The sequence below is a fragment of the Rhinolophus ferrumequinum genome, chromosome 11 (assembly GCF_004115265.2).
Source record: "Rhinolophus ferrumequinum isolate MPI-CBG mRhiFer1 chromosome 11, mRhiFer1_v1.p, whole genome shotgun sequence".
Lineage (NCBI taxonomy): Eukaryota > Metazoa > Chordata > Mammalia > Chiroptera > Rhinolophidae > Rhinolophus > Rhinolophus ferrumequinum.
Window position 1 is genome coordinate 65,894,164 of NC_046294.1, and position 24,202 is coordinate 65,918,365.

A 24,202-nucleotide genomic window follows, 5' to 3' on the forward strand; every position below is an offset into this window, starting at 1 on the left:
AAAAGATAACAATATACACTTTGCCCAACTTACATTTTGTGATATTTTACTAATACAATATTGAGTGATTGTAAGAAATGTCATGAGAACACTGTGGATCAGGAAGAAATAAGGGGAAAAAAATGACTCTTACAATTCTGATGTCTTCTAGAAAGCATGGCTCAGTAATCAAGCAGAAAAAACCTGGGCAAGAATGCTACTCCAATGTAAATACAAATATGTATATATATATATGTATATATACAAAGGCAAATAATCGGGGTTCAGTTTCGCCATTTTTATTGAACCAATAAAATTCCTACTAATAACAATGAAATAAATTTCTGCAAGTATAAATGTGATACAGTTTTAACAAAACCCATTGTTCTGTACCTATAAATAGATTTTCAAAATGTCGTAAAAAGTGCAGTTATGAATTGTTAACATGTTAATACACAGTTCCTTTATTTCAAATGTGTGTCTTGAATCACTAACAGTTCCTCCTGCATCTGTTCAAATATTACCCATCTCCAAAAAAAAAAAAAAAAGAGGCATTAGAACACTAGAATATTACACATAAACTGATCCATTCAGGTCAGCTTTAGTCAGAATTGTAAAATCAGCAACATAAGAAAAACAAAACCTAGTTATACATACAAAAAGCTTTCATGGGTTCTACAATCTCCTTAACTGCTGACTCATGTAGAGGGCATACTAGTTGAAAAGGCTTATATGGTTAACTACCTTAGACTACATCTACAGCAGGGTCTGGTTTGCCAGAACAAGTTTAAAGTGGCTGTTTATCAAGTTTGCTATTTTCAGAATTGAAACTATAAATATAAGACTGCCGTTTGACAATGAAAATTGTGTAATTCTAAATTGCATCAATTATCTATTTGATAAAAGCTTATTCTAATTGAAAACCTTATATAGTAAGAGACTGATATATATATATATATATGTATATATATAGCAGTCTTAAAGATCACGTCATCCGCCTCACATTAGTCCAAAGTCACGTGCTTCGTAAAAAAAATTACAGTAACAAAGCACAGGACTACAAAGGCAAAACATCACAGCTTCTGATTACATTGAATAAAAAGTACCAAGGAACGCAAAAGATAATTCTGTATTAATACTGACGAATTAAGGAACTATAATAGACATTTCACAGCATGCTACATACATCGCTCACAACTTAAGGATAAAATGAAGTCTAAAATTGAAAGTCAAGAAGTTGGCAATCTGATTTCATGTGCAATGCAGCTACAAAGTCTTAATATATACATTCATTATGTAGCTGCCCTGCAAAATCAGGATTTTTTTTAAAAAAGAGATTTCAAGTTCAAATCCTGTTTCATAAGCTAAAGGATACATCCAGTTCTTCCATGACCAGGAAAGTGATTTTCAGGTTTGAAGGAGCTAATCCAAGTAGCAAGGCCATGTTCCAAGTCAACCTGACAGGGTTCATTTTTACCTTGCTCCCACTGTGCATGTGGATATGACTATTCTATTAGCACGGAGAAGATGCCAGACAGGCTTGTGGTTTGCTTTCTCTGTTTATCTTATCTCAGGTTGAAAAGAGTAAATGTGAAGAGAAAGAGGAAGAGAAAAGTTGTATTTTCTTTCCAGGGAAGATACATGAATGCAAAGGAAATATCTGCACTAGATAGAGAGTTTGGGTCACTTTCCTTGATGAACATTTAGCTCTTTCCTTTTATTTTAGAGAACCAGTGAAATTCAGAAAGGAGAAAATTCAGAAAGGAGAAAATAGTCTCAACACTACAAAGGAAACTCCTTGGTTACCCTGATATGTTTCCTTTATTCTACATTTTGATCCTTCTTTATCAGATTTGGGAGTCAGTTGAAAATTTGTAAAGACTGATTAAGAATGAGATGTATAATCCATTTCGTTTGGTGTCAGAATTCATGAACTACTTAGCTAAGTAGGATTCAGGAAGATTATTTTAGCATTAAAGACCAGAGAGCTTCTCTCCCTTTTATATTCTGTCAAAATTATACATTCATGTCTAAGAGGTTAAATTGAGGGGTGCAAGAAAATAAACTGTTTTAGCAAATTTACATACCAGAAATTGCATTTATCATATTTAGACAGTTTACTGTTGTCCTATGAGCTGTAAAATGGAGTGTTTGGTCTCAAGGCTATTTGATAGTATGTATTTCATTATTTCAAAGATTTCCACAAGCATTGAAAAGAATCAGCTATTCATTCTTTCCCCTCCCCATATTTCTCCTTTTTCAATTCTGTACTTCATGGTGGTGCAGCCATGATGAATTTAAAGCTAGAATGAACACTTCATGACATATGATTTCATAAAAACCATTCCTTCAGTCTCCATTATTGTCTCATTTCTTAACTAGGCATCTATTCATTCCTGGGCCCTTCAAGGCATTTACTAGACTCTGCTGTCAGGTTGGGCTGTTCATGCACAGGAGTGGATCACAATAATCAATACTTTCAAACACGGTGGTTCGTCCTCAGGTCAGACCATCTATAGATAAACACAGCCCGTGTTAAAACCCTGACAAGAGTTTTTATGTATGAATGACACCGAGTACACACTGCTGTAGAGGAAGACAGTTGCTGTTTCCTCTGTGCTTTTCCCGTTCATCAATGATACTGTCTGGATCTACCTGAAGTGCAGCCAGGGAAATAAAGACTACAAAGTCAATGCATTCCCTTTTGATCCCACAGTACGTTTTTCCCCCCATGAGAACAGGGTAGGCATGGGGGTGAGAACCTTCGTCTAACCCAGGAAATCTTGATCAAGCCCTTATGTAGCCAATTTTGTAATATTTTTACTATACTATAATCAAATGGGCTTCTGTGATCCAAAAGGACCACCTAAACACCCTTCCTGTGTCTCTATACCTTCTATTAGAAATGTGTTTCGAGGCCCAAATACCACCAATAAAACAAATGTCTGAAACACCACTCATTTGTATGCCAGAAATTTCCTGTTCCACTGAAGGGTTACAGATCAATCTGGACTGCTAGAGACTTTTAACTTTACATTCAAATAACTTAGACTAATACCAGTATTTATTACCTAATACAGATCCAGGTTAGGATTGCAATTCAATCACTGTAAAATCCTGCTAAATGCTAAATTCTGCAATGGTAGAAATAGTTCAATTTCTGTATCATGTATAAATATAAATATTCCTACTTTGATAGAAGGCAAAAATCTTCTATGATTTAAAACATGGAAGTAGTATTACTGAACAACAGAGAGTGAATCCATGAAAAGGTTGGATACTCTGAATTTATAGGCTCTTTGGGGATGAGGTAGAGGAGAGCAAGATATTTTGGCAGCTGGGAAAGGGTCAAACAGTCTAGGATGGACAGGATCACATCGGTGCTGCATAATATCTGGTAGGGTGTCTTGGGCAAAGGTTGGCCAAAACATCGCTGGGTGGTAGAGGCATTGAGAGGGAGCTGGGAAAAAGTCATCTTCTTAATGAATGGAGAAAAAGTTACTCAGAAAAGTAAATGCTGGTGACTATCGGCAGGTGGCTGGTGATGTTTGGTTTGGATTGTGAAAAGGCATTAAGAGCAAGATGGGCTAAGAGATGGGAAGAGAGCGAGCGGAGAGGTCGAGGCACTTGGAGGAAGAGAAAGCAAGTGGGGAGGGTGGACTGAATGCAGACAGGAGCTCCCACATGGAAAATGTTCCTTCATGTTAGGTGGACATTGCTGAGGACAGCCACACTCTCGGAATTATGTTCCATGGGGTCTTTGCAAACCTTTTCCTTCCTCACTGGGCGCTGCCTTGACATATACCTCTACCTCTCAGACCCATGTCACCCCAGCTATTTTTGTTCGAGGTCTCACCTGAGCAGACACTGCTAACTAAGCCAAATTAGCATGGAAGTAAGCTCCGCATACAGGGGGCATTTAAATTCTGTTAACTGAGACGAATACATTCACGTTACAGTACAGCTTTGAGGAAAGACTAGTTTGATTCTCAGTCTCCAGAGGAATATTATAGGGAAACACAGTTTATGATGATGGCCATCCAGAATAGGTTCTGATTATACAAATTAGGTAACTTAAAACTCGATCTGAACAGAAGAGCCACATCTTTCAGGATGCTGTTGAATTATACTACTAAGAAAAATTCATGTACTATTTATATAACATTATTGTTGCATAATTTTACTCCATGCAAGACCATCTATTTGCATAAAAGAAAAAGTCCTATTAGATAAGAGTTTAAGGTCCTGCTTACCAGACAATGATTTAAAATTGTCCTTAAAATACAACATGAAACAAAACAAAAAACCTCATTTGACTAGCACAGTGCAAATCATTTTTACAACATGCACTGAAATTTATTTTATTTCCCTGATGAATTGTCCTTAGAGTTTAAAAGAATCTTACCATCATACATGCGTGCACTCTGCACTAAAGTGGTGAACTATTTTTAAGTACAGATCTTTAATTGTTTGCTGGTAATTTCATTTTGCTGCAGCACAAAAATCTATGAAAACTCTGTAAGGTGGAAAAGGAAAAAGATGCTCTGGAATAACATTAATTGTTTTTTAAAAGCATTTAAAATCTTTAGGAGACTTTATAACAGACTTAAAATAGGGGTTCTGGTTCAAATATGATTTTGATATTAAGCTCACATGGAGTTCTATGTTCTGAAACAGCCCTGTGATGCTCGGCCATTATTTGGGTTTCGAGTCATAATTAAAGGCCAAGGTCACGCCCCAGATCCCACATTCGCCATCTTTTATTTCAAGAAGTGCCCCAAATGAGACAAAGATTCTTCCTGAGACTGAGACAATATACTTAGCTCAAAAAGGTGAAGAAGGTCTTAAGTAGTCCCGTCTCCAAAGCCTGGTTTCCTCTGATTATCAAGAATCCATCTGAGGACGCCTAACCTGAAGGCTCCAATGAGGCAGCTGCCTGGCCCCTCCCAAAGTCAAGGGATCGGTTTAAAGAACAGATTCACTTGCAGATGGGAGAGTATTTTGATATTTCTTAAGGTGATCTGAGAAGTTAGGGATCACATCTGAAGATGGAAAACTTGAAATTCAAAAGTAAATAGACGTAGATCAGGCATACACATCAGTGGATGACTAGACTAATTTTAACATAAGAAGCAACGAAGTTAGAGAATTCACATTCACATGTGCTTTTTCCTACGTACACTTGCACATCGAAGTTTGGCACAATGTGAGCCCAAGGTGTAGGTTAGCATACCGCATAATCACATCATTTCACCAATTGAACCAGATAGCTCTTTTAAAAATATCACATTTTAATATAAAAAGCTATACTATAAATTACTACATAGTAAATTCAATACTCTGAAAAAATACCACCCTGGAAAACCGCATCAGAATTTCAAGTTTGCATTAGATAAAGTTCACAGCAAACTCGTTGTAAAATGGTATTCACAACCTGGAATGCCGTGCATGCTGCATCTGAGTAGGTGCTTTGGCACCTCCACAAGTCAATTTTTCTAGACTGGTTCACTGAGGTTCATAAATATATTGTTTTGTTTTTGTCTATAGTTCCAAGTCAACTTAGTTTCCTGATTATTCATGAGATAGATCAATGCTGAGTTAAAAAGAAACTTTGCTAGGAAAGAGACCTAGTAAAGGCACTAATATTTCCATAACCCAAACTCCAACTACATATATTTCTGGGGCAAAAAAACAAAAACTAAGTGGCCATTTCAGTTACTTAAACCTTGTTTCCCCTTTTGGTCTAAAGCTCATATGGTGTTCTGTGAGAATTTCTCCTCCTTTTCAATACATAAAAATTATTTTCATCCTGTAATACAGGTCACCTGCACAAAAATATAGGTCTAATAACTGAAAGAATTCTAGTAAAAAAAAAAAAAAAGTCAAGCATAAAAGATATCCTTAACTTGCAAGTTCTAAAGTTAGGGAAGTTAAATGGATATTTTGTGTCGTCATCTGGGTTTTGCCATTCTCCTAAATACTTTCTTTGTAGTTAATACATATCTATATAATGTGATATTGAATAAAATCAACATATATCAATAAACAAAACAGAAGAGACCTGGCACGAGTTCTTTGAATAATCTCTTTAAATAAACCACCCTGTCTTAAAAATATTAGTAATTTTTTCCTCACATGGAAGATTCCAAACAAGATCCTGGAATCCAGAAATGCAGAACTACCTTATGCTAATAAGTTTACAGTCATCTTTCTATTTTCTTATCTGGAACACAATCTAAAAGAAAAAAACCTAATGTACCAGAAAAGGATGATAAATGGAAGGGGGAAATGATTTAACAAAAAACTAGTCCACAATTTTTTCACGAGAGGAAAAAAATCAGTTAAGTCCTGTATAACAAGTCAGTCAGTCTAAAATGATATCTCTGTGGGAACTCGAACGAAAAAAATTAACTATAGTATTTTCTATGAAAAAATGGATCTGTTTTAAAAAATTAGCATGTTGGTGTACAATTCAAGTCACCATTAATTAACCAAAAAGTGTTTAGCCGTGCAGTCGTGTCCTACTGGATAGTTGTAAGCATCTCTTTAGGCACTTCACTGGTTCATTAACAAAATACAAATTAAAGCTATAAACATAATGTTGTGCTCTGAGAAGATAGTCTAATCAAGCAACATAAATCAATGCAAAAATGTGACTTTTTGGATGCTTATATTCCTCCCCTAAGACTTAATATCTTTTTTTAACCAGTCGTCCAAAGAGATTTTTCTGGGGAAGGGGATGCTTTGGCATTATGAAAGGAACACTATTCAACCCCAGTAAGGCAAAAAGCCTTGTGCAATAAAGAAATCTGAACCAAATTTCTTTATGGCTCTGTTTTAAAGGACACTTCTGCAGTGACATAATGGAAAGTTTAGTTGAGTATTTGTTTTTAACATATTGCACTCTTTCTTTTGTTGTTGTCCAATCACATTAATGCATAGAAACACAATTTTAACCTTTGAATACTAAACTGTTTAACCTACTATAAGAAAAATCATGGAAAATAAGTTCTAAAAGTCTAAGGGAAAAAAAAAATAGGTATATTAACCTTCCTCTGTTTACCGCCATATAGAAAACACTATGAGAAAAGAAAAATGTGCAAAGAAACTTTTTGGTCAGTCTTGTGTGGGTACAGGTATATGTGCCGACGAAATGAGCTGTGAGCAGCACTGTTAGCACTGAGTATTTAAGATGACTGAGGATGGCTGTCAGTGATAGAAAGGATTGTGCATAATTCCACTTTTAATATGTACATCTGATATGGAAAACTGAAACTTCTGTTTCAGGAGAGAAAGAGAAGAGCTGAATTTGGCATTTCAGTAGCATGCTATAGAATTCATCATGATTAACTTCACATTAAATTATGGACAATGGCTGTATCACATTTCACGTTATCGCCAATAGCAGTAAGAAAAACAAAAACAAACAAACAAACAAACAAATCCAAACAGTGCCTGACAAATAATCTCCTAGGGACACAGGCATGTGTCCTGTGAGCAGCTTAGTTCAACAGCGCATGCTTTTCCTCTACCAAATTTAGGACACAACATGGAAAGTGGAGAATGGCCAGAGGAAGTCATTCTTTGCTGAATTCCAATATCTGAAAAAAAATTGCTTGAGTAGATTGTAAGCGCTTTTCCTTATTTAACAACAACAAAAAAAGGGGGCGGGGAGGGGAAAGAGAAAAAAATACACACAAACCCAAAAGCGCTGACGTTAAGCATTAATAAACCAGGTTCATGATGTATGATCAGTTTCCAAAACCCAACTAGAAACAATGTAAAGTAGTGCTCCTCAGTATTATTCTTGCAGTTGTTAGTAATGTTAAGCATCAAGAAAAAGAAAACACATCATTGCACATGACAGCCGCCCAAAAGAACGGCTAAACTTTGACACTAGAGAATTGAATAATTTTTGATGCTACATCACAAACAGCTTCAGATGTATATCTTATATGAAAAGGTCTTTACACATATGTGACATTTTCCCTGGGAGATGCTTCAGGTCAAATATCGAGTTATGGCACGAAGAGCATAAAGAAGTTCAGCTTGCATCCGTGCTTCCATTAAAAGTAAATTTACGTGAACCTAGAAATGAAAATGTTTTCAATTTAATGACCATCATAAACAACTGAAAAAACTTGAAGTTTTTTTTCATGTAGCAAACATTCATAAAGGCTTTGCTTGTACATACAGACTCACACGCTTGGGCCTATTTATGCATGCAGATGATGTAACACCCCGAAGAAAACTGTGCTTATAAAAAACGGTTCTTGTAAGCACTAAGAATGACCCCTAAAGTCTTAACAATTCCAACGATTTGGTGAAAATATATGCTATGGAAAGCCAATCAATCTCTTGGGTTATGAAATAAAACTAATTTTTATAAAGAACAACTTTCCTACAAATTATATGAGTACTTTCTTCCAGTTGTAAAATTTTCTATGGCTGTAAAATTATCCCTACATTTCTTATAGCCTACCCTTATTCCTTGGAAAGCTTTTGGAAACATCTCTTACTGTTTACTTGAAAGATACTAAAGTGAAAATTTGAAGCATACGGCAGTTTGTAATTAGTGTCTGGTAATCGGTAGATATGCATAGCTTACTTGGAGTCTTTTAGATATAACTGTGAACAAGCACCTAACTTTCAGGGTGGGGTACTCCTCAGCTAATATGTTAAAATGAATAACCCATGTATTTTCAAAATTTATTACAAAGAAATATGTTGTGATATTATATTTAAATTATTTTGATAATTTTCTATAGGTTGGATATATTGTCGGATATAATCACTTGATGAGTAAAGAGAATTTCTATATGTAACTTAGTAAAAGAAGAAAATCTACTGCAATCATATAAACAGGGCATAAAGGTCCATCAACGAGAGGTGATGGAGGTAAAATGGGTATTTATTTGATGTGTGATTGGCTCTAAGACTTAAAAAAAAAAATCTATCAGTTATTGAGGCCATAATATTCTCTGTCAAGGTCATCCAGTCATTTAGTGAATATTAGGACCCTAAAAGGATTTTGCTACTCTCATTTGGAAATGAAGGTTCCTCTGTATCCAAAGAAATCTTCTTATATAATAATATGTTTGGTGCAAAGGTCCTGCATTATATTGTCAAAATACTAAATTACCAAATTGGAATGAGGACCTGTTGTTCTAATAGGTTAACTCTAATGGCTGCAGTTAAGAATTTCTAAATGGATATGCTTTCTGGGCCAAGATACAATTATACCCAACACAATATCCCAGTAGGTTTGATTTTTATTAATTGTTACAATGATAGTTTAGTTTCCCACATGTATTTTTAAAATATCCATATTTAGATCCTATTTTTCAAAGGCTAATGCTCAACTTTTACTTTATACACCACATTGGGAAAAACACACAGTCAAAATATACAGTTAATATTCAATAAACCGGAACTTAAAAACATTAAAAACAAAAAACCAAAAAACAGCTAGATGACGCCACTTCCATTTCTTTAATGGCATTAATTTATTCATAGTTTCATGTATAATTTTTCATAATCATTACTTCTTATATCTATGGTATAATGCTTAGTCATGAAACGTACCTTTTCCGAGTGTTTGAACTGATGCCAGTAACTATCGTACATGCGCTTGGTAGTTCTCTCAGGATAGCAGGTCACTGTCTTAATGTAAACCTTCAGGCTTCGTTCAAGTAATTGATTAACTTCTCCATAATCATAGTCATCATACCTGTGAGCAATATGACAACAGCTTCACAAGGACAGAATGGCAGTTTCTGATTTCTAAAGAGACATTTATTGTCCAGTAATTAAATCCCAAAAGCTCATAAATTAGTTCATCTAACAAACATTTACTGAGTGCCTATATGTGCCAGGTAGTTTCCATGTACTCTCCTCGGCACGGTGACACATTAACGAATAAAATAGACAAAAATCCCTGGTCTCCTGGAATTTGAATTCTACTGAAGAAAAAAGAAAAATTAAAAAGATAACCGTATAATATGTCAGATGGTGAAAACTTCTATGGAGATAAAATGAAACTGGGCTGGGAGGAAGGGAGCTGTGATTTTCAGATAGGATGAGCAGAAAGGCTTCATGAGAACTTGACATTTGAGCAAATATCAGGAGAAGCAGAAGGAGAAGGAGCAAGAATAAAGCTCTAAGGCAGGAGACAAGTGTTTCAGGGAAGAAGGAGTAACCCACTGTGTCCGGTGTCAGTGACTCACATGAGACGATCCCTGGGAACTGACCCCGGAAGTAGCCAGCCAGAGGTCACTGGCAACCTCAGTAAGAGCAGTTCTGTTGGCGTGGGGGGAGTAAAAGCCTGCCACGATAGTGGGTTCACGAGAGAATGGGAGATGAGAAAATGGTGACAGTTAAACATACAACATTTTTTGCAAGAGACTTGCTGTGCATGGGAGCAGGGCAATGAGGCAATAGACAGAGAGAAAAGCAGGCGGAAGAAAGGATCTTTTTTTAAAGATGAGAGAAATAACGTCACGGGAAAGATCCTGTTATATACTGATGGGAAAGATCCAATAGAGTGAAGGTGATTCCGTAGGAGACAGAGGGAGACTGCTCGAATGGGGATCTTTAGATGAGAGGAGGTAGGAGTGTGCCCACTGCACACGGAAGCACAGACGGCTTATCCATACCGAGAGAGAAGAGCCAGCAGCATAAATGGGCACAGACACAGGTAGGAGGATAAGTGCAGACGTGGGAGCTAGTGGGATTTCTCTTCTATATTTGCAGTTAATTTTTAACCCAAACTTAGTTAAAAAACAATACCTGAAGGATTTTTATAAGTTGTATTTAGTAGACTCCCACAGGCAAATATAATCATAATCACATCGGTTATTTGTCTGGACTATAATTATTTATTGCAATTACATTAAATAATATTGGTGTTTATTTTTCTTAAACAGGTAGGTATCATATCTGTGTTTGAAAATGTGACGATTCTGGGCTAACTTATTGTCTAGGATGGTAAATGGGTAAAAAGCGCAGTTATTGTTTACTGTCGTAATTGTGTCTTCTAGGTAGAATGTTCCATTAACAGTTGATTTTTTCAGGAAATTTGTGTTTTTCTTAGCTAAAATTATAGAAAACTGCTTTGCTTAACAAATTGAATTCTAATTCCATTCCACAAAGACTTTCTGAAATTATATCAAAGAGGATATAGTATAGTGTCAAACTGAATGTATTCATAACTGGGAATTTTCTCTTTCTGCAAGTCTGTCTCCATAAAAGCTTTCAAAAACCAGCTAGAAAAGGCACATTCTCCAGAAAAAGTTTTCCTGATTATACCATTCAGTCTCGTTCACTCATTTACTCACTGTCCTCTCAATGCTTACTTTTTGAATTTAGAGGCTATTGATTTATATTGACTGATATTTTTGTTTCAGTGTTCTTATGTGACCTATGTAAGCTTTGTGAGGGTGGAATCTATCCTAGTTTTATTTATACCCTAATTACCATTCCCTCAAAAATAAAGAAATAAATGACAAACTAAATAAGCCAGCATTTATTAGTGATTGAAAGGGACACAATACATGGTTTTTAATTGCCTAATTCTTCTAGGAAGGCTTCTCAAACTGAGTCTGATTTTATCCTATCCCCAAGGATTACTGACATTTTCCCCCTCATTAGCAAATTCTTACTACTGTATTTATATATGCATGTTAAGATTCACAACAGTTAACTATAATAAAATGCTTTTCTATAAAATGGAATTAATGTTTTAAAATCAGAAATCCACATGTAACATTTTCTCCCCAGAACTGGATGCTCAACAGGATAGAAGTAAGACTCATGTCAGAATTTTCATTTATAAATGAAACTGTCTCCACACTGAACATACCTGATTCCAAACATACAGTGAACGTAGTTAAATAAAGCTCTGCGCAGCATGGTTGTGTCAACATCCTCGTGGGTGGCCATAGTGTTATAGGTGAGATTGTAGACCATGCGAAACTTTTCATCCAGAAGATGTCCAATGTCAGAATAAAGTCTGTTCACCAGGGAGAACCCATGATTTTCCCAGGTGTAGTCCTAAAAGAATAAAATGCATCCACTTACAAAATGGGCATTCCTTATTTAAATAAACTCCAGGTTTTTATTCAATCTAACTACTTATGCAACTAAGTGAAGACATTTCACATTTAATTCTAAGTTTGTAGCTTTACTACGAAGCTGTCACCCCAGTTTGTAGATTGGAATGTCATGTTGTTTCCTCAGTGGAGTCCAGGGTTTGGCATGTTGGTGATACACTGGCTACTTCCTGTGGTCAAGCACTATACATATGATGCCCTAATCTGGAAGGACCGCAGAAAATCTTGATCTATTCCTATGTGACTAAACCTGCTCAGGGACATGGACAGCAGTTCGTCTGAAACAGGTACAATGGGGGTCTGTCTTAATTAAAAATTACACTCTCTTTAGAAGCTACATCATTATTACTATGGCTATGTTTTCCTATGAAGGGGAAGGGGCAGCCCGTGTGCCCGCAACTACTGGTTTGTGATCTTAGGACAAAAGCCTTTTTATTATAAATGCCACATATCACTTGATTTCCTCCCTGCTCCTCTCCAAAAAAAATGGTATGAACATTATTATACAACTACTATGTAATAATGCAAGTAACTGAATAAAGCTGTTTCCTTTTGCCTTCTTAGTAGGGAAAATGTTGAAACAATAGTTCACCTACTGGGACATCCAATTAGACTAGGCCAAAAAACTAGATTAAATAAAAGGATTTACAGATACTATCAAAATGACCTATTAATTCCTTTAGAAGTCAATTTATGCACATTACACCATTTCACAATTAAAATGACAGTATTTATTCTCTAGTTTCTCTGAAATAAAGACATCTCATACCTGAGCTCGGAATGTTGGCAAATGCTCTTCTCCTCGTCTGGCAAAGTCTTCATACCCAAAACCAGGGTCTTCAATGTACCGGGAGACATCAGATGTTATAATCATGTCATCCTCAAAATCTAAGGACAATAACGAACAATCTAGTGTTAAGGCAGCTACACAGAACAATGAAACAAACCATTTTCCTCCACTTTTTAGCTTTTCCATGAATTTCCAAAGTGACAATATTGACTACAGGGCTAAAATTCAGATAAAACATTGACTGCTGCAGTTTTGAAAACAATTTTATCACCAAATACTGGCAATCTTAACATTTAACTGTAGTTGCTTGGGCAAAAAATTGACTAAATTGAAATATTTAAATAGGAGTAGCAAAGATCAGTACACGAGTTTTACTTATTGAGAAAAGGAAGATAGCACAGGCCTTTGAGTATAAAGCTTCAACTTTTGATCTCTCTGGGGGATGAAGTGAGATGTGGGGAAAGAGAAGAGATGAAGGTAAAGACCACTTTAGTTGAGTTTACTATTAAGATAGGTTTTGTTAAAATTAGATGGGGTTTCATCTGGACGTACTCACAGTGAAAGTTAGTTCATTTTTAGCTTACTAAGAAGCATTAGGGAGAAGGACTGGGAAAGAAACGCAACAGGGAGGAAAGTGGACTTTTGGGTGCCACTGGTATTCTTAGTGGACTTGAGTGTTAGTTCAACAGGAAGGTTCCATTTGTGAAAGTTTATTGACTTTTACACCTAAGATATATACACTTGTCTCCGTACATGAAAATAAAAAGTTATACAACAAATGGAGTAAATAATGTGCTAATGAGACTATGATTGGATTATTATCAAAGTGGCATTCAGGAATATAGGAAGACAATATCTTAAAGCAGCTGTCTTCTGCATACTTGATAATATTAAAAATTCACCACTGAAAAATTGTGAATGCCCAATGCATCCAAATCTGATGTAAATAATTCTCTTCTAACTCACTTTTTTTAAGTTAATCCTTTTAATTACCTTTTTTTTCCTGATTGCAACCACTAAAAGGGAAGGAACAACCGTTATTTACTACCTTCTACTCTTGAAAATGAACATAGAGTTTTCAAAATAAAAAGACTAGCTCCTTCCATGCAAAGAACAGTATTTTCTTAGTATTTTAATTCATATTTATACATTCACTATTTAATAAATAATAAGTAATAAAACAATTTTATGGCATATTTAAAGAAACTATAATTCTTAGCTGGAGTCTTGAGACTGGCATTATTGCGTACTTACTATATATGAGGTACTGTGATATGTACCTACTATCTAATTTTTCTTTGTTTCACTAACACAAAAAGAAATAGCTACTTAAGAAATAAGTAAACTAACTGTATGTTACTAATACTATTGTCAATACTGAGTGTCAGTAAGAAATGCAATGTGGGTTGGTTTAAGGTGATGTGGAAAACGTGTAAACATTAAACTACTGAAATTGATTTGAAGCTTTGAAGTAACTTTCAATCTCAGGCTATCCCTAGCCCATCCCACAGCTACTGTGTTGTCTCCTTGTGCACCAGCACTCTATTCAGGTCAACAGAAATGCTTTACAAATGGCGTTTTTCAATATATTATCTCTTAACATTTACCAACGAGGTTATGTTTTCCTTAATCCAGCCCATCACATATTAATCAAGAGAAATGAAGTAAAACATGTAAAATGTAGCAGCGATCACTGAGGTTGCTATGAAAGCTATGGGTTTTGTGGGTTGTGAAGTAAAATTAAACCAAGAACAGTGAGTGATAACTAAACTCTGTAAAACGGTTTCTCTCTTGAAGTGATCTTTCCTCCCATACTGTATAACAGGTGGTTTCATTTGCCAAATATCGATACTGGAGTTGACTATTATTATATAACCAGTTCGTTTGACTTTGATATTAGTTTTTGTTTTGTTCATATACATTTTCAAGTTGTCACATGACTTTTAAACATTTTTAAGTAAATAATAAAGAGTAACTAAGCAAATAGGATAAAATTTATCCTACAAATAGTATCCATTTATTCATTTTTAAATTAGGAGTCAATTAAGACCTGTTCTCTAGACAATTTTGTCCACAGAAAGAAATGTACGAAAGTTTCTCACACCACAAATTTTTGCCCCCCTAAATTTATCTTAAGAAGTTAGTTTTAAGAAAGTTGAAATTAGTACTCTGATCAACAAATCTAAAGCTCTCATTTTAATTCTACCTAAACAAATATTTTAAAGTCTGGACTCAAAGGAAATAGTATTTTGCACATTATCTGCATTCTTCTGCCCTTAACAGGTGGCTACTAACATAATACAGAAAAAGTTATGTTACAGTAATAGAACACCTTTCTACCTTGAAAAACAAAAAATAATAAGAGCTAATTAACCATTACACCAAGCTATAGAAAAACACCCTTATAAAATATTTTAAATATTTATTTTCCTCAAAGTCTTGAAAAACTATTTCTAGAATCTCCACAGGTTATCTGGAATGCTTTATCACACTGGTCAAACCAATACATTTTTTTTATAGGAAAAATTAGTTTCTATTTCCATTTTAAAACATGGTGAAGTCTATAAAAATGACTCAATTAACCACTATACAGAGTCATTTTCCTATGTTATCTTTGTGTGACCAGTAAATTTAGTACTGAGAATGTTTAAGAGTAAGTAATGAAATGATTTATTTCCTTGAATGATTTATAAATGATATAGACTCTCCTATTAAAATCACAACATAATTTTTGGCTAGGGTCTAAGACTTGCTCGTCAAAATTCACTTTAGAAGACAGCAGTCCCTGCTCAAGGGTCCAAGAAGGTAGCGACTGGGACCCAAAATATATTTCCATTATTAAAAAATAATCTAAAAGAAATAAAATGTTCATATCCTTCAAGTTCTAGTGATCTTAGAGAAGCTCCTATAAAGTAAGGTCTAAAAGCAAATAGGTATTACTGAACCTAATACATGTGTCTACATTTTAAAATATTGGTTTACCTAACTGATTTACTCAGGCTCATTAGTTTTCTTTGTCCCATTTGTTCTCCCTGGATGTTTTTCTAATCAACTCTTTTGATTTTAACTCCTAATTATATGCTGATAATTTTTGAAACTTTATCTTGTGTGTAAAGCCCTGTCTTGATCTTCGGACTCTCTGCTAAACCCTTGATACTCTAAGTGTGGTCTGCAGACTAGGCAGCATTAGTATCACTTGGAGGAGCATCAGAAATGGGGCATCTGGGGTCGTAGCCCAGGCTGGCTGAATCAGAATCTGGATTACAACCAGATTCCCCAGTGACTCACATGCACAGGAAAGTTTGAGAAGCACTGTGCTGGACATCTCCAGACTGGGTGTTTTACAGACATCTTAGCTCAAGATGTCCAAACTATGGCAGATTGCATGTCCTTAAGGTTAGAAAAAACATGATGAGGAGGCCTCTGTAAACCTAACCAGCGACCTTGTCACATTCCCTACTTCGTGATTAATGTCCTAACAACACAGAGCCACTTGTTTCTGCAGCAAGCATCCTATTTCATACCATCGTTCGTGCCTTGGCTCAGGCTTGGATGCTGTTTACTACCAACTCCCCTGTCCTCCAGCCATTGCCTGATTCCTTTGCACTCAAGATTCTAAGACTTAGCTTAGAGCCAAATGGCTGGAGGAAGTCATCTTCTAGGACCCTTTCTATCTACACTCTTCACCCACCAAGATGGGTTCCGGGTCCTCTTCTAGGCTCATTCATATACCTTTCACATTCTGCTATATATTGTAATCATTTATTTCTCTGCCATTAGCAACAACAGCTCCCAGGGGGCAGGAACCACATCTAAGCCTGAAAATCTGAGTACCTACCACAATGCTGAGACTATCTGGGACACTCAATAAATGTTTGTAGAATGAATATTAAACCAATAACTGAAACACTGAGTTTCCTTATTTGGGATTTCCTGTTGGTTAGAAGTTCTGAGAAACTGTTACTTACTATACTCAATTTGGTAGATAAAATCTTTCATAAAAAAAGATCATCAGGGGAAATGATAAAAGGGGTTCTTGTTTTTCCTGGTAAAACTTCCAAGAGCTATTGGTCAATAGCAATGCTATGTTTAAAGGTATGTTTATACAAGTTATGGCCAAATCAATTACCCTCAGAATTTATGAGACTGATCTGCATTAAGACTAGTCATTTTGAAGCCCTTTTTTAAACTAATGGAACTCTATTTTAAAAACAAATATCATGTAGATTGATGACTTTGAAGGGTTTAAACTTTCTATTGACTCTATGCTATTTTAATAACATTTACTATGTTGTGTTCAATGTCTTTTTTAGTCATAATTGAAAAGTTTACCTCCTGTTTCAAAGTCTCTTAGAAAATTTAAAAAATGTGTTTTTAATTAAGACTAGAGCAAAGAAGCCTAGCTTTTAATACAGAATAAATTCCTCCAAATGCAAGCTAAGAAAATGACCTAAATAGTACACTTTTATAAAATTCCAAAGATTTCTCCCAAGAAATGCAAATGTAAGTGCAATGTAATTTTAGAACTAATCTGGAAAAGAAAAGCAGCAGTGTGAGAACAATCCTCCTACATACTCCCCACCCACAGAAAAGGCAAAGATATTTTTTAAAAATTTATCTATTGAACCAGGATTTCACTTATCATCAAAAAAAACCCCACAAAAGTAGAATAAATTAAATATTCCTATCTAACTTTATAAGCAACTGGTCTGCTTTGAATAGCATTTTATCCAGGATATAGGATGGACTACAAAGCTGCAAGTTCCTCTCAACTGGATCTGAAACATAGTCAAAGATGCACCAACATAACTGAGGAATCAATAGCATCAGGTATACCATCTACAAGGCAGAGAAGGAGAAATAAATAAAGGGAACAACGTAGCAGAATGAATCAGTTTTTACATATCTACGAGGAAAATACTGAAGGTGGACTGTCAGGGTACCAAGAACAGCTAAAAGGCAAAGCCAGCAAAAAAAAAAAAAAAAAAAAAAAAAAAGGCACCTGAATGAGGAAATGAATGAAAAGTATCTCCAGAGACCACGAACAGACTTTCTTTCGTCTCCTTCTCAAAACGAGTGGTCATTTCTTCCTGAGATGCCTCTTCATCTTCCCTTTCTTCTTGAAGCCTTTTCATTCTTTCCATTAAGGCCTCTAGCTCACTTAGAGAACCTACAATCTGGAGCCAGACAATAAAATGTTGGTGTTAATATTAAAAATCATTTGAGTAAATGTCTCTATCCCCCAATGTCACCTTATTATGTACATATAGTAGCATGGGCACCATTATTAAGTTCCTAAGTGGGTTTTTTACTAACTCCAAAGAAAGTCATATGATGTTTTCAGAAGTATGATGTTTTCCCTTCAGATATAAATATAGAAAGTTTGTAAGTATAGATATATTTAATCTAGAATGCTACCATTTGGTATATATTAAATTATACGATGGTTTATTTGAAAAAATGAGGCAGCTTCAAATTTCCTACTTTTTGCTGTCATGAGATATATTTTCTATTGGTTATGCCAGCGTATTACAGACACAAATATATCATTCTGGGCTCTGCTGTCCAAAGGATCTAACAGAAAAAGCCTATGATCGCTAGAATGCATCAATATTTTAGTCCTTATGATTTGTAATCACATCTTTCTGCCTTAAAAGCTTTTTTAAGACACTTCAGAACTTCACGTATAGGTTAAATTTTTATAGTAACAAAAATAATGCAAAAATAGTTCAAGTATATAATATCTTATTTAATCGGAGAATAAATTCTCTCTAGGTATTTTTAATGTTAAGGAAGTTTAAAGGCAAAACAGAAAAGACAGTTAAGAAAACTGACCCCAAAGCTGTTGCCTGTAAGAGATGCATTTTCTATGTTGTTGTCATTAGCAAGGTCACACACGCAGAAATTGTTAACTGATATTAGCCTGAATCCATTGGAGATTTCTGGATCTCTCTCTGGGTTGATGCCACTGCCAAAGACAAAGCTTGCCAAAGCATGATAATGTGCCAGCAGGACCACAGCGTGTACCAGTTCGGGCAGAGACCAATTATTTTCTCCAGTTTTGACAAGTTTCTGGAATAAGGAAGCAAGTCAGAGTGAAAATGAAAATCATAGAATGCTATAAAGCAATTTTAGAAAGTACGGAACATCTACCAAGTTTCATACGTCCGTTTCTAGTAATAAAACTTAAAACTGTTTTAAAAATCTTTCACATATTAAAGATTTTTTGAGATAAAGGGCATTAATATTTTTATGACTTTTGATAATACCACCCAAAGAGATTTCTAAAGGGATTGGTAAAATTTACAATGCTTTTGCCAGTCTTTGCAGGATTATCATTAAACCTGAAAGGATAGCCAATACTCATCATCTCAAATTTCTCACCTCATATTCACTTCTACTTTTATTTATTTATTATTATCATTTCTTTTTCAAACAAACTCCTGAAGCTACTTGCATTAAGGTCACATATGACTTCCAAATGGCCAAATCTGACTATTTCTTTTTAGCCTTTATCCCATTTGATCTCTGCAAAATTTACATTGTCCTCACTTTCTTCTTGAAATTAATCTCCCTTGACTTCAGCAATTCCACTTTTTTTTTTTTTTGGTGCAATTTCTACCTGAGATGGATCCTTGTTCATCTCGCTCACAGCCCCCCTTCTTTTTCTGCTGGCCTCCACAATGCTGGCTTGCTCTGTTCTATGCATGATCTTTCCTTGTACAATATCTCCCCGGATGGATCACATTCCTTCAACTTGACCTCTGCTTATCTATAAATAGCTACCCAATACTTTTATTTCTATTCTTCCTTTATCTTGAGCTACAGACTTGTGTTTCCTTCGGTAACTGGACATCACTACATGGATGCCAGAGTCTTCTGTCCTCGGGGCTGTGTATGAATCCTGCTCATGGCATTGCCTTCTGCCCAGAGTCATTCTCCTGTCCCACCCTCTTTCTCTATCCTGACACATTCTGCCAGTCACCAAGTCCTGCTTGTTCTCATGTAGAATAATTATATGCAGTCTGATCCCTCCTCTTCATCTCCCCAAGGCTTTTAAAAAAAAATCACCTCTCATGGAAAATTTACTGCAACTGTTTTATGGTGGGCCTCCCTGCTTCCAGTCTGCACCATTTGTAATGTATCTTCTGTATCGGTAAATATTATTAACTCAGCTCAAAAAAAAAACCTTTAATGATTCTTGATTCTTTATCGCAGTGATCTCTAAGCTCTTTTGTGCATATATGTTTCTGACAGTAACAATTGGGGGCCCATGCCCTGATAATTATGTACATTTATTTATAAATTAATATATACTTATAAAATACACTTCATATAGACTAGTTATATACATGTACTGTAATACTATTCTGAAATACACAAAAAACATAAAGGAGTATAAGAATACACATACAACAAACACACACACACGCATATTTTCTAACATTTTGAGGGACTGTCTTGTGCACCCATGAGGTACCATCATGTAACTCTGGACACCATAACTTTCTGAGGATAAAACACAAATTCTTTAATACAGTATTCATTCCATTTCCTATCCTCCACCTTATATAACCATTTCTCCAAGTCAGTAACCTGAAGCTATTAACTACTTTTCCAACATATCATAATATTTCATACTCTGGAATGCCATCCTCTACCTGAAAACTCCTCCTACTTAGTCTTCAAGACCTGGCTCAAATGTTACCTCTTCCGTGAAAGCTCCTGATCCCATTCTCTTTACTCACACATTTATACCCTCTTGTGCTGTGACTATTGTCATTACCTCCCTAGATTGCTCTTCCCTAGACTCCGAGCATGTCCAAAGGCAGGGTCTATCTTTTTAGAGCCACCGATGTTCTGATGCAAAGTAATTAACATGGGACATAAAAATAATGAGCAATCCCTGTATCGAACTATGATGAACTAGAACATAAACCTCAGGGCAACACTGTGCTTCTCAGATTCCCAAATAGATCATCAAAATTTGAGAGTATACAGATTGACAAAAGCTAAGTTTGGCTTAACTGGGCAAACAACTAACAAAAAAGTAGCTGAAAAGAGGATTTTTTAAAAAGGACATTTCAATGCATTAGAAGCAGGGATTTTAAATACCCAAGGCTTCTACTGATCATTTAGATGACTGCTCCTATTTATTAAATAGTTACCAAGTACCAAGCACCGTGTTAAGTATATTATATCACGACCTCACCCTGTAGGCCTTTGATGGAAGCTCCTTTTGAAGTGCAAGTGCTCTAGTCAATCACAACTCTATTTCTCATCTGAGCCCTAGCTTCTAGAGGCAGTTAAGCGTTCACACACCAGCTGGCAAATTACTTTTTATCTGCAAAATCATTTTGTGAAAAACTTAAAATTATGAAATGTTAGCACTAGAAAAGAGTTTAGAACTCATTTACTCTAGGCCTCTTATTCTATAGGAGGAGGAACTACTGGGCCCACATAAGTTAATTCAGTAAAGGTCACACACTGGTGAGTACCGGTAGAGACTGGAACCCAGGTACCTTATCAAGCTAGTGTATTTTCTTTGTTCTACCTACTGCTTGAAAATTGAAATCAATTTTTCTTGTAGCCACTCATTAAAGCACTTCTACAAGCTAATTACTGATGATTTAAAGAGAAGTATCCATTTATACTTAAACCCACTGACTTTCTGAAGTTATCTTTTCTACACATATTAATACACCATTATTTTTCAAGTTCCTAACATGCAAATATTTAAAATTAAGTCTTCAGCAAAATACTTAACGAAAAAATGAACTCTTCATTAGAATCATTGGTAAACATCTTTTTTATTTCAGATAAACACTCAGTACCTGAATGTGCTCTTTCGTGATCAGCCAAGGTCGGTGTGCTAGTAGCTTATTTATCTCATTAAGATTTTTCAGTCTTTGTGGTACATATTCCAAACCATTCAACCACTCAGCAATACCTCCTGTCTTTAGAAATTCATCCACATGCATATTTATTAAGTAAGAACACTGATGTCGAGCGGCAGCCTAAAACACAAAGAGTTAGCTGATAAAACCGTCGTGGTAGAGTCTTACGCTATTTCTACACAAAAATATAGGTGGAATTCTTAATTTTTATAGTCAATATTCTTTTCTTACAGAATCCTCCTCCTTCTAAAACTTCCATCACAATGCTGCTATAGATTCTTGAATCAAAACATGAAGCTGACAGTTGTATAATCAAATAAATTGTCACATCAAGCCAATTCCTGCCTCATCTAGAAGGTTGATACTGGACTGGTCAACCCAGAAGACACGTTCTTGTTTTGTTAAGAAAGTACATGTCTGCTTCATTAGGGCAAATCATATGAACTGTATTCTATTTAAAACATAATAAAATCTCATTAACTTGTATTCTAGTAACTCGGAATGCATGCTCATTTGGGTAATTCTCTTATTGCCTTTGAGATAACTGTGATATCAGTGTTATCTGTGCACTTCACTCTATTGAGAAGACACAGAAGATCACTGACCCCTTCCTTCCTATGCAGTCAAAATGAGCCTTTATAATGACAAGTTGGTAAATCCATGCAAAGCACACTTTTCACCACTCCTTTCCTCAGGGCTCCTTCTCAGTAAAATAGTATTGTTGTATTCTTTCTATTCTCTGTATCTTGTTGCTTTCTTAGTTTATGACACTCTAGGTCTGCTTTTACCCTTACTGTCCTCAAAAACTTAAGCTAAAATTATAGTCTTAGTCAAGTGCGTCATTCAGTAAAACATAGTCCGCTGCCTTTTTTTTGTTGTTGTTTAAAACTTCAGTGAGAGCATAAACAAGATAATCAAATTAAACTTGGTAATGACGAATCTGCTAACTCCCGGCTGGCTCCCCTCGTGCTGCCAGCCCAGCTGCTCTAAATCTCCAAACATACGGCACTTGAATCATGTTCTCAATTCCTCTTTTTCTCCAGAATACCGTTTCCCCGAAAATAAGACCTAACCGGAAAATAAGCCCTAGCGTGATTTTTCAGGATGACATCCTCTAAACATAAGCCCTAATGCGACTTTTGGAGCAAAGAAGAATATAAGACCCTGTCTTATTTTCTGAGAAACACAGTAGTTCGGCTGTAGCCAAGAAGTACTGCTTCTTTCTACCTTGCTCACTCCCGCTGCCTAGCCTCCCAATTTATAATTCTCTCTGGCCCAGAACATTATGGTTAACCAGTACCAAATACTATACTTAAGAGCACAATAATTCATTTAAGACTTCATCTCTTATCCAGTCTCCAGTGGTACAAACTGACACTTTCCTCTTAGCCAAAATAGCGATATTTTCATGTAATAAAATGACTAAATAAAATGTCACAAACCACCGTTTCATATTAATAAAAACAAGATATCAAGTACAAAAACAAAACTTGTGGGATATTACTTTGACTCCTACAAGCATCTTTAATCACAAGGAATTAAATGTGGAAAATGATTTTAGTGAAAATTAAAGGAGAAACTTTCAGTACATCGAGTGGTTTAAGGATTCAAAATGTCCCCAAGGAACTTGGTATCTGAAAGGCCACAGACTTCCAATTCGTAGTTCCATAAAATTACAATTAGCTCTCCACACCTACACACAGAATATTAGAAGGGGAAGGAATAGGTGAGGGCGGTGTGCCCGGCAGCCCGGAAGCAGGGGAAGAGCGCACCATGATTGCTATGTAGTGCCTGTGCGGTAGAGGAAGGGGGCCGTCCATGCGCAGCATGTAGAACTGGCTCCGCAGGAAAGACTCCAGGTACTGAGCGTGCAGACTCATGACCTGGGTGATGTTGTCCAGGCGCCCGGATGTCGAGTATTCTTCCACAAGAAAGTTAGTACGTTCATCCACCGTGTTGGCTTGGACAACCTTAACAACCAAGAAACCCAAAACAAAATCATTATTGAGAAGTAAACACATCCTTGGTGTTCATAAATCATGCCACTGTTGGAGCAAAGGACTGTTCTTTTGATATTAACAGACACTGAAATTATGCAGTTGCTCAGATGAGGAACAGAAAGAAGAAAGAAAGCACCACTCATTTTTGGCTCTGGTACCACAATTTATTAAACAACAAATGTCAAATTATCAAACATTACACACACAGCCATGAAATTGGAGAAAAGAAGCTTCCATCTGCTTTGCCAAGAACATAAGGCAAAAAATTTCAGGGCTCGCTTGCATGGCTATAGCCACACCAATTTGTGGTGAGGCAAAAGCTGTGGCATTTGATTACATACATTTACAATTTTCTCTCAATAGCTTATAAAGATACTCAATCACATTATATGTAGACAAATATTTTCAATCTGATCCTTTGCTTGT

At 35.7% G+C, this 24,202-nt stretch overlaps 1 protein-coding gene across 2 annotated transcripts in view; it reads right to left on the minus strand.

The window, feature by feature from the left end:
* Positions 1–256: 256 nt before the first annotated feature.
* SESN3 (sestrin 3) overlaps positions 257–24,202 on the minus strand; it is a 64,321-nt gene continuing 40,375 nt past the window's right edge. For both annotated transcript variants that reach the window (XM_033119424.1, XM_033119425.1), the window contains 8 exons: positions 23,549–23,746; positions 21,714–21,896; positions 18,715–18,951; positions 17,882–18,056; positions 12,859–12,977; positions 11,840–12,030; positions 9,565–9,709; positions 257–8,067 (listed from right to left, as the gene is read on the minus strand). In XM_033119424.1, coding sequence (XP_032975315.1) covers positions 7,981–8,067; positions 9,565–9,709; positions 11,840–12,030; positions 12,859–12,977; positions 17,882–18,056; positions 18,715–18,951; positions 21,714–21,896; positions 23,549–23,746 — 1,335 coding nt within the window. In that variant the 3' untranslated portion in view covers positions 257–7,980. The remainder of the gene's footprint in view (positions 8,068–9,564; positions 9,710–11,839; positions 12,031–12,858; positions 12,978–17,881; positions 18,057–18,714; positions 18,952–21,713; positions 21,897–23,548; positions 23,747–24,202) is intronic.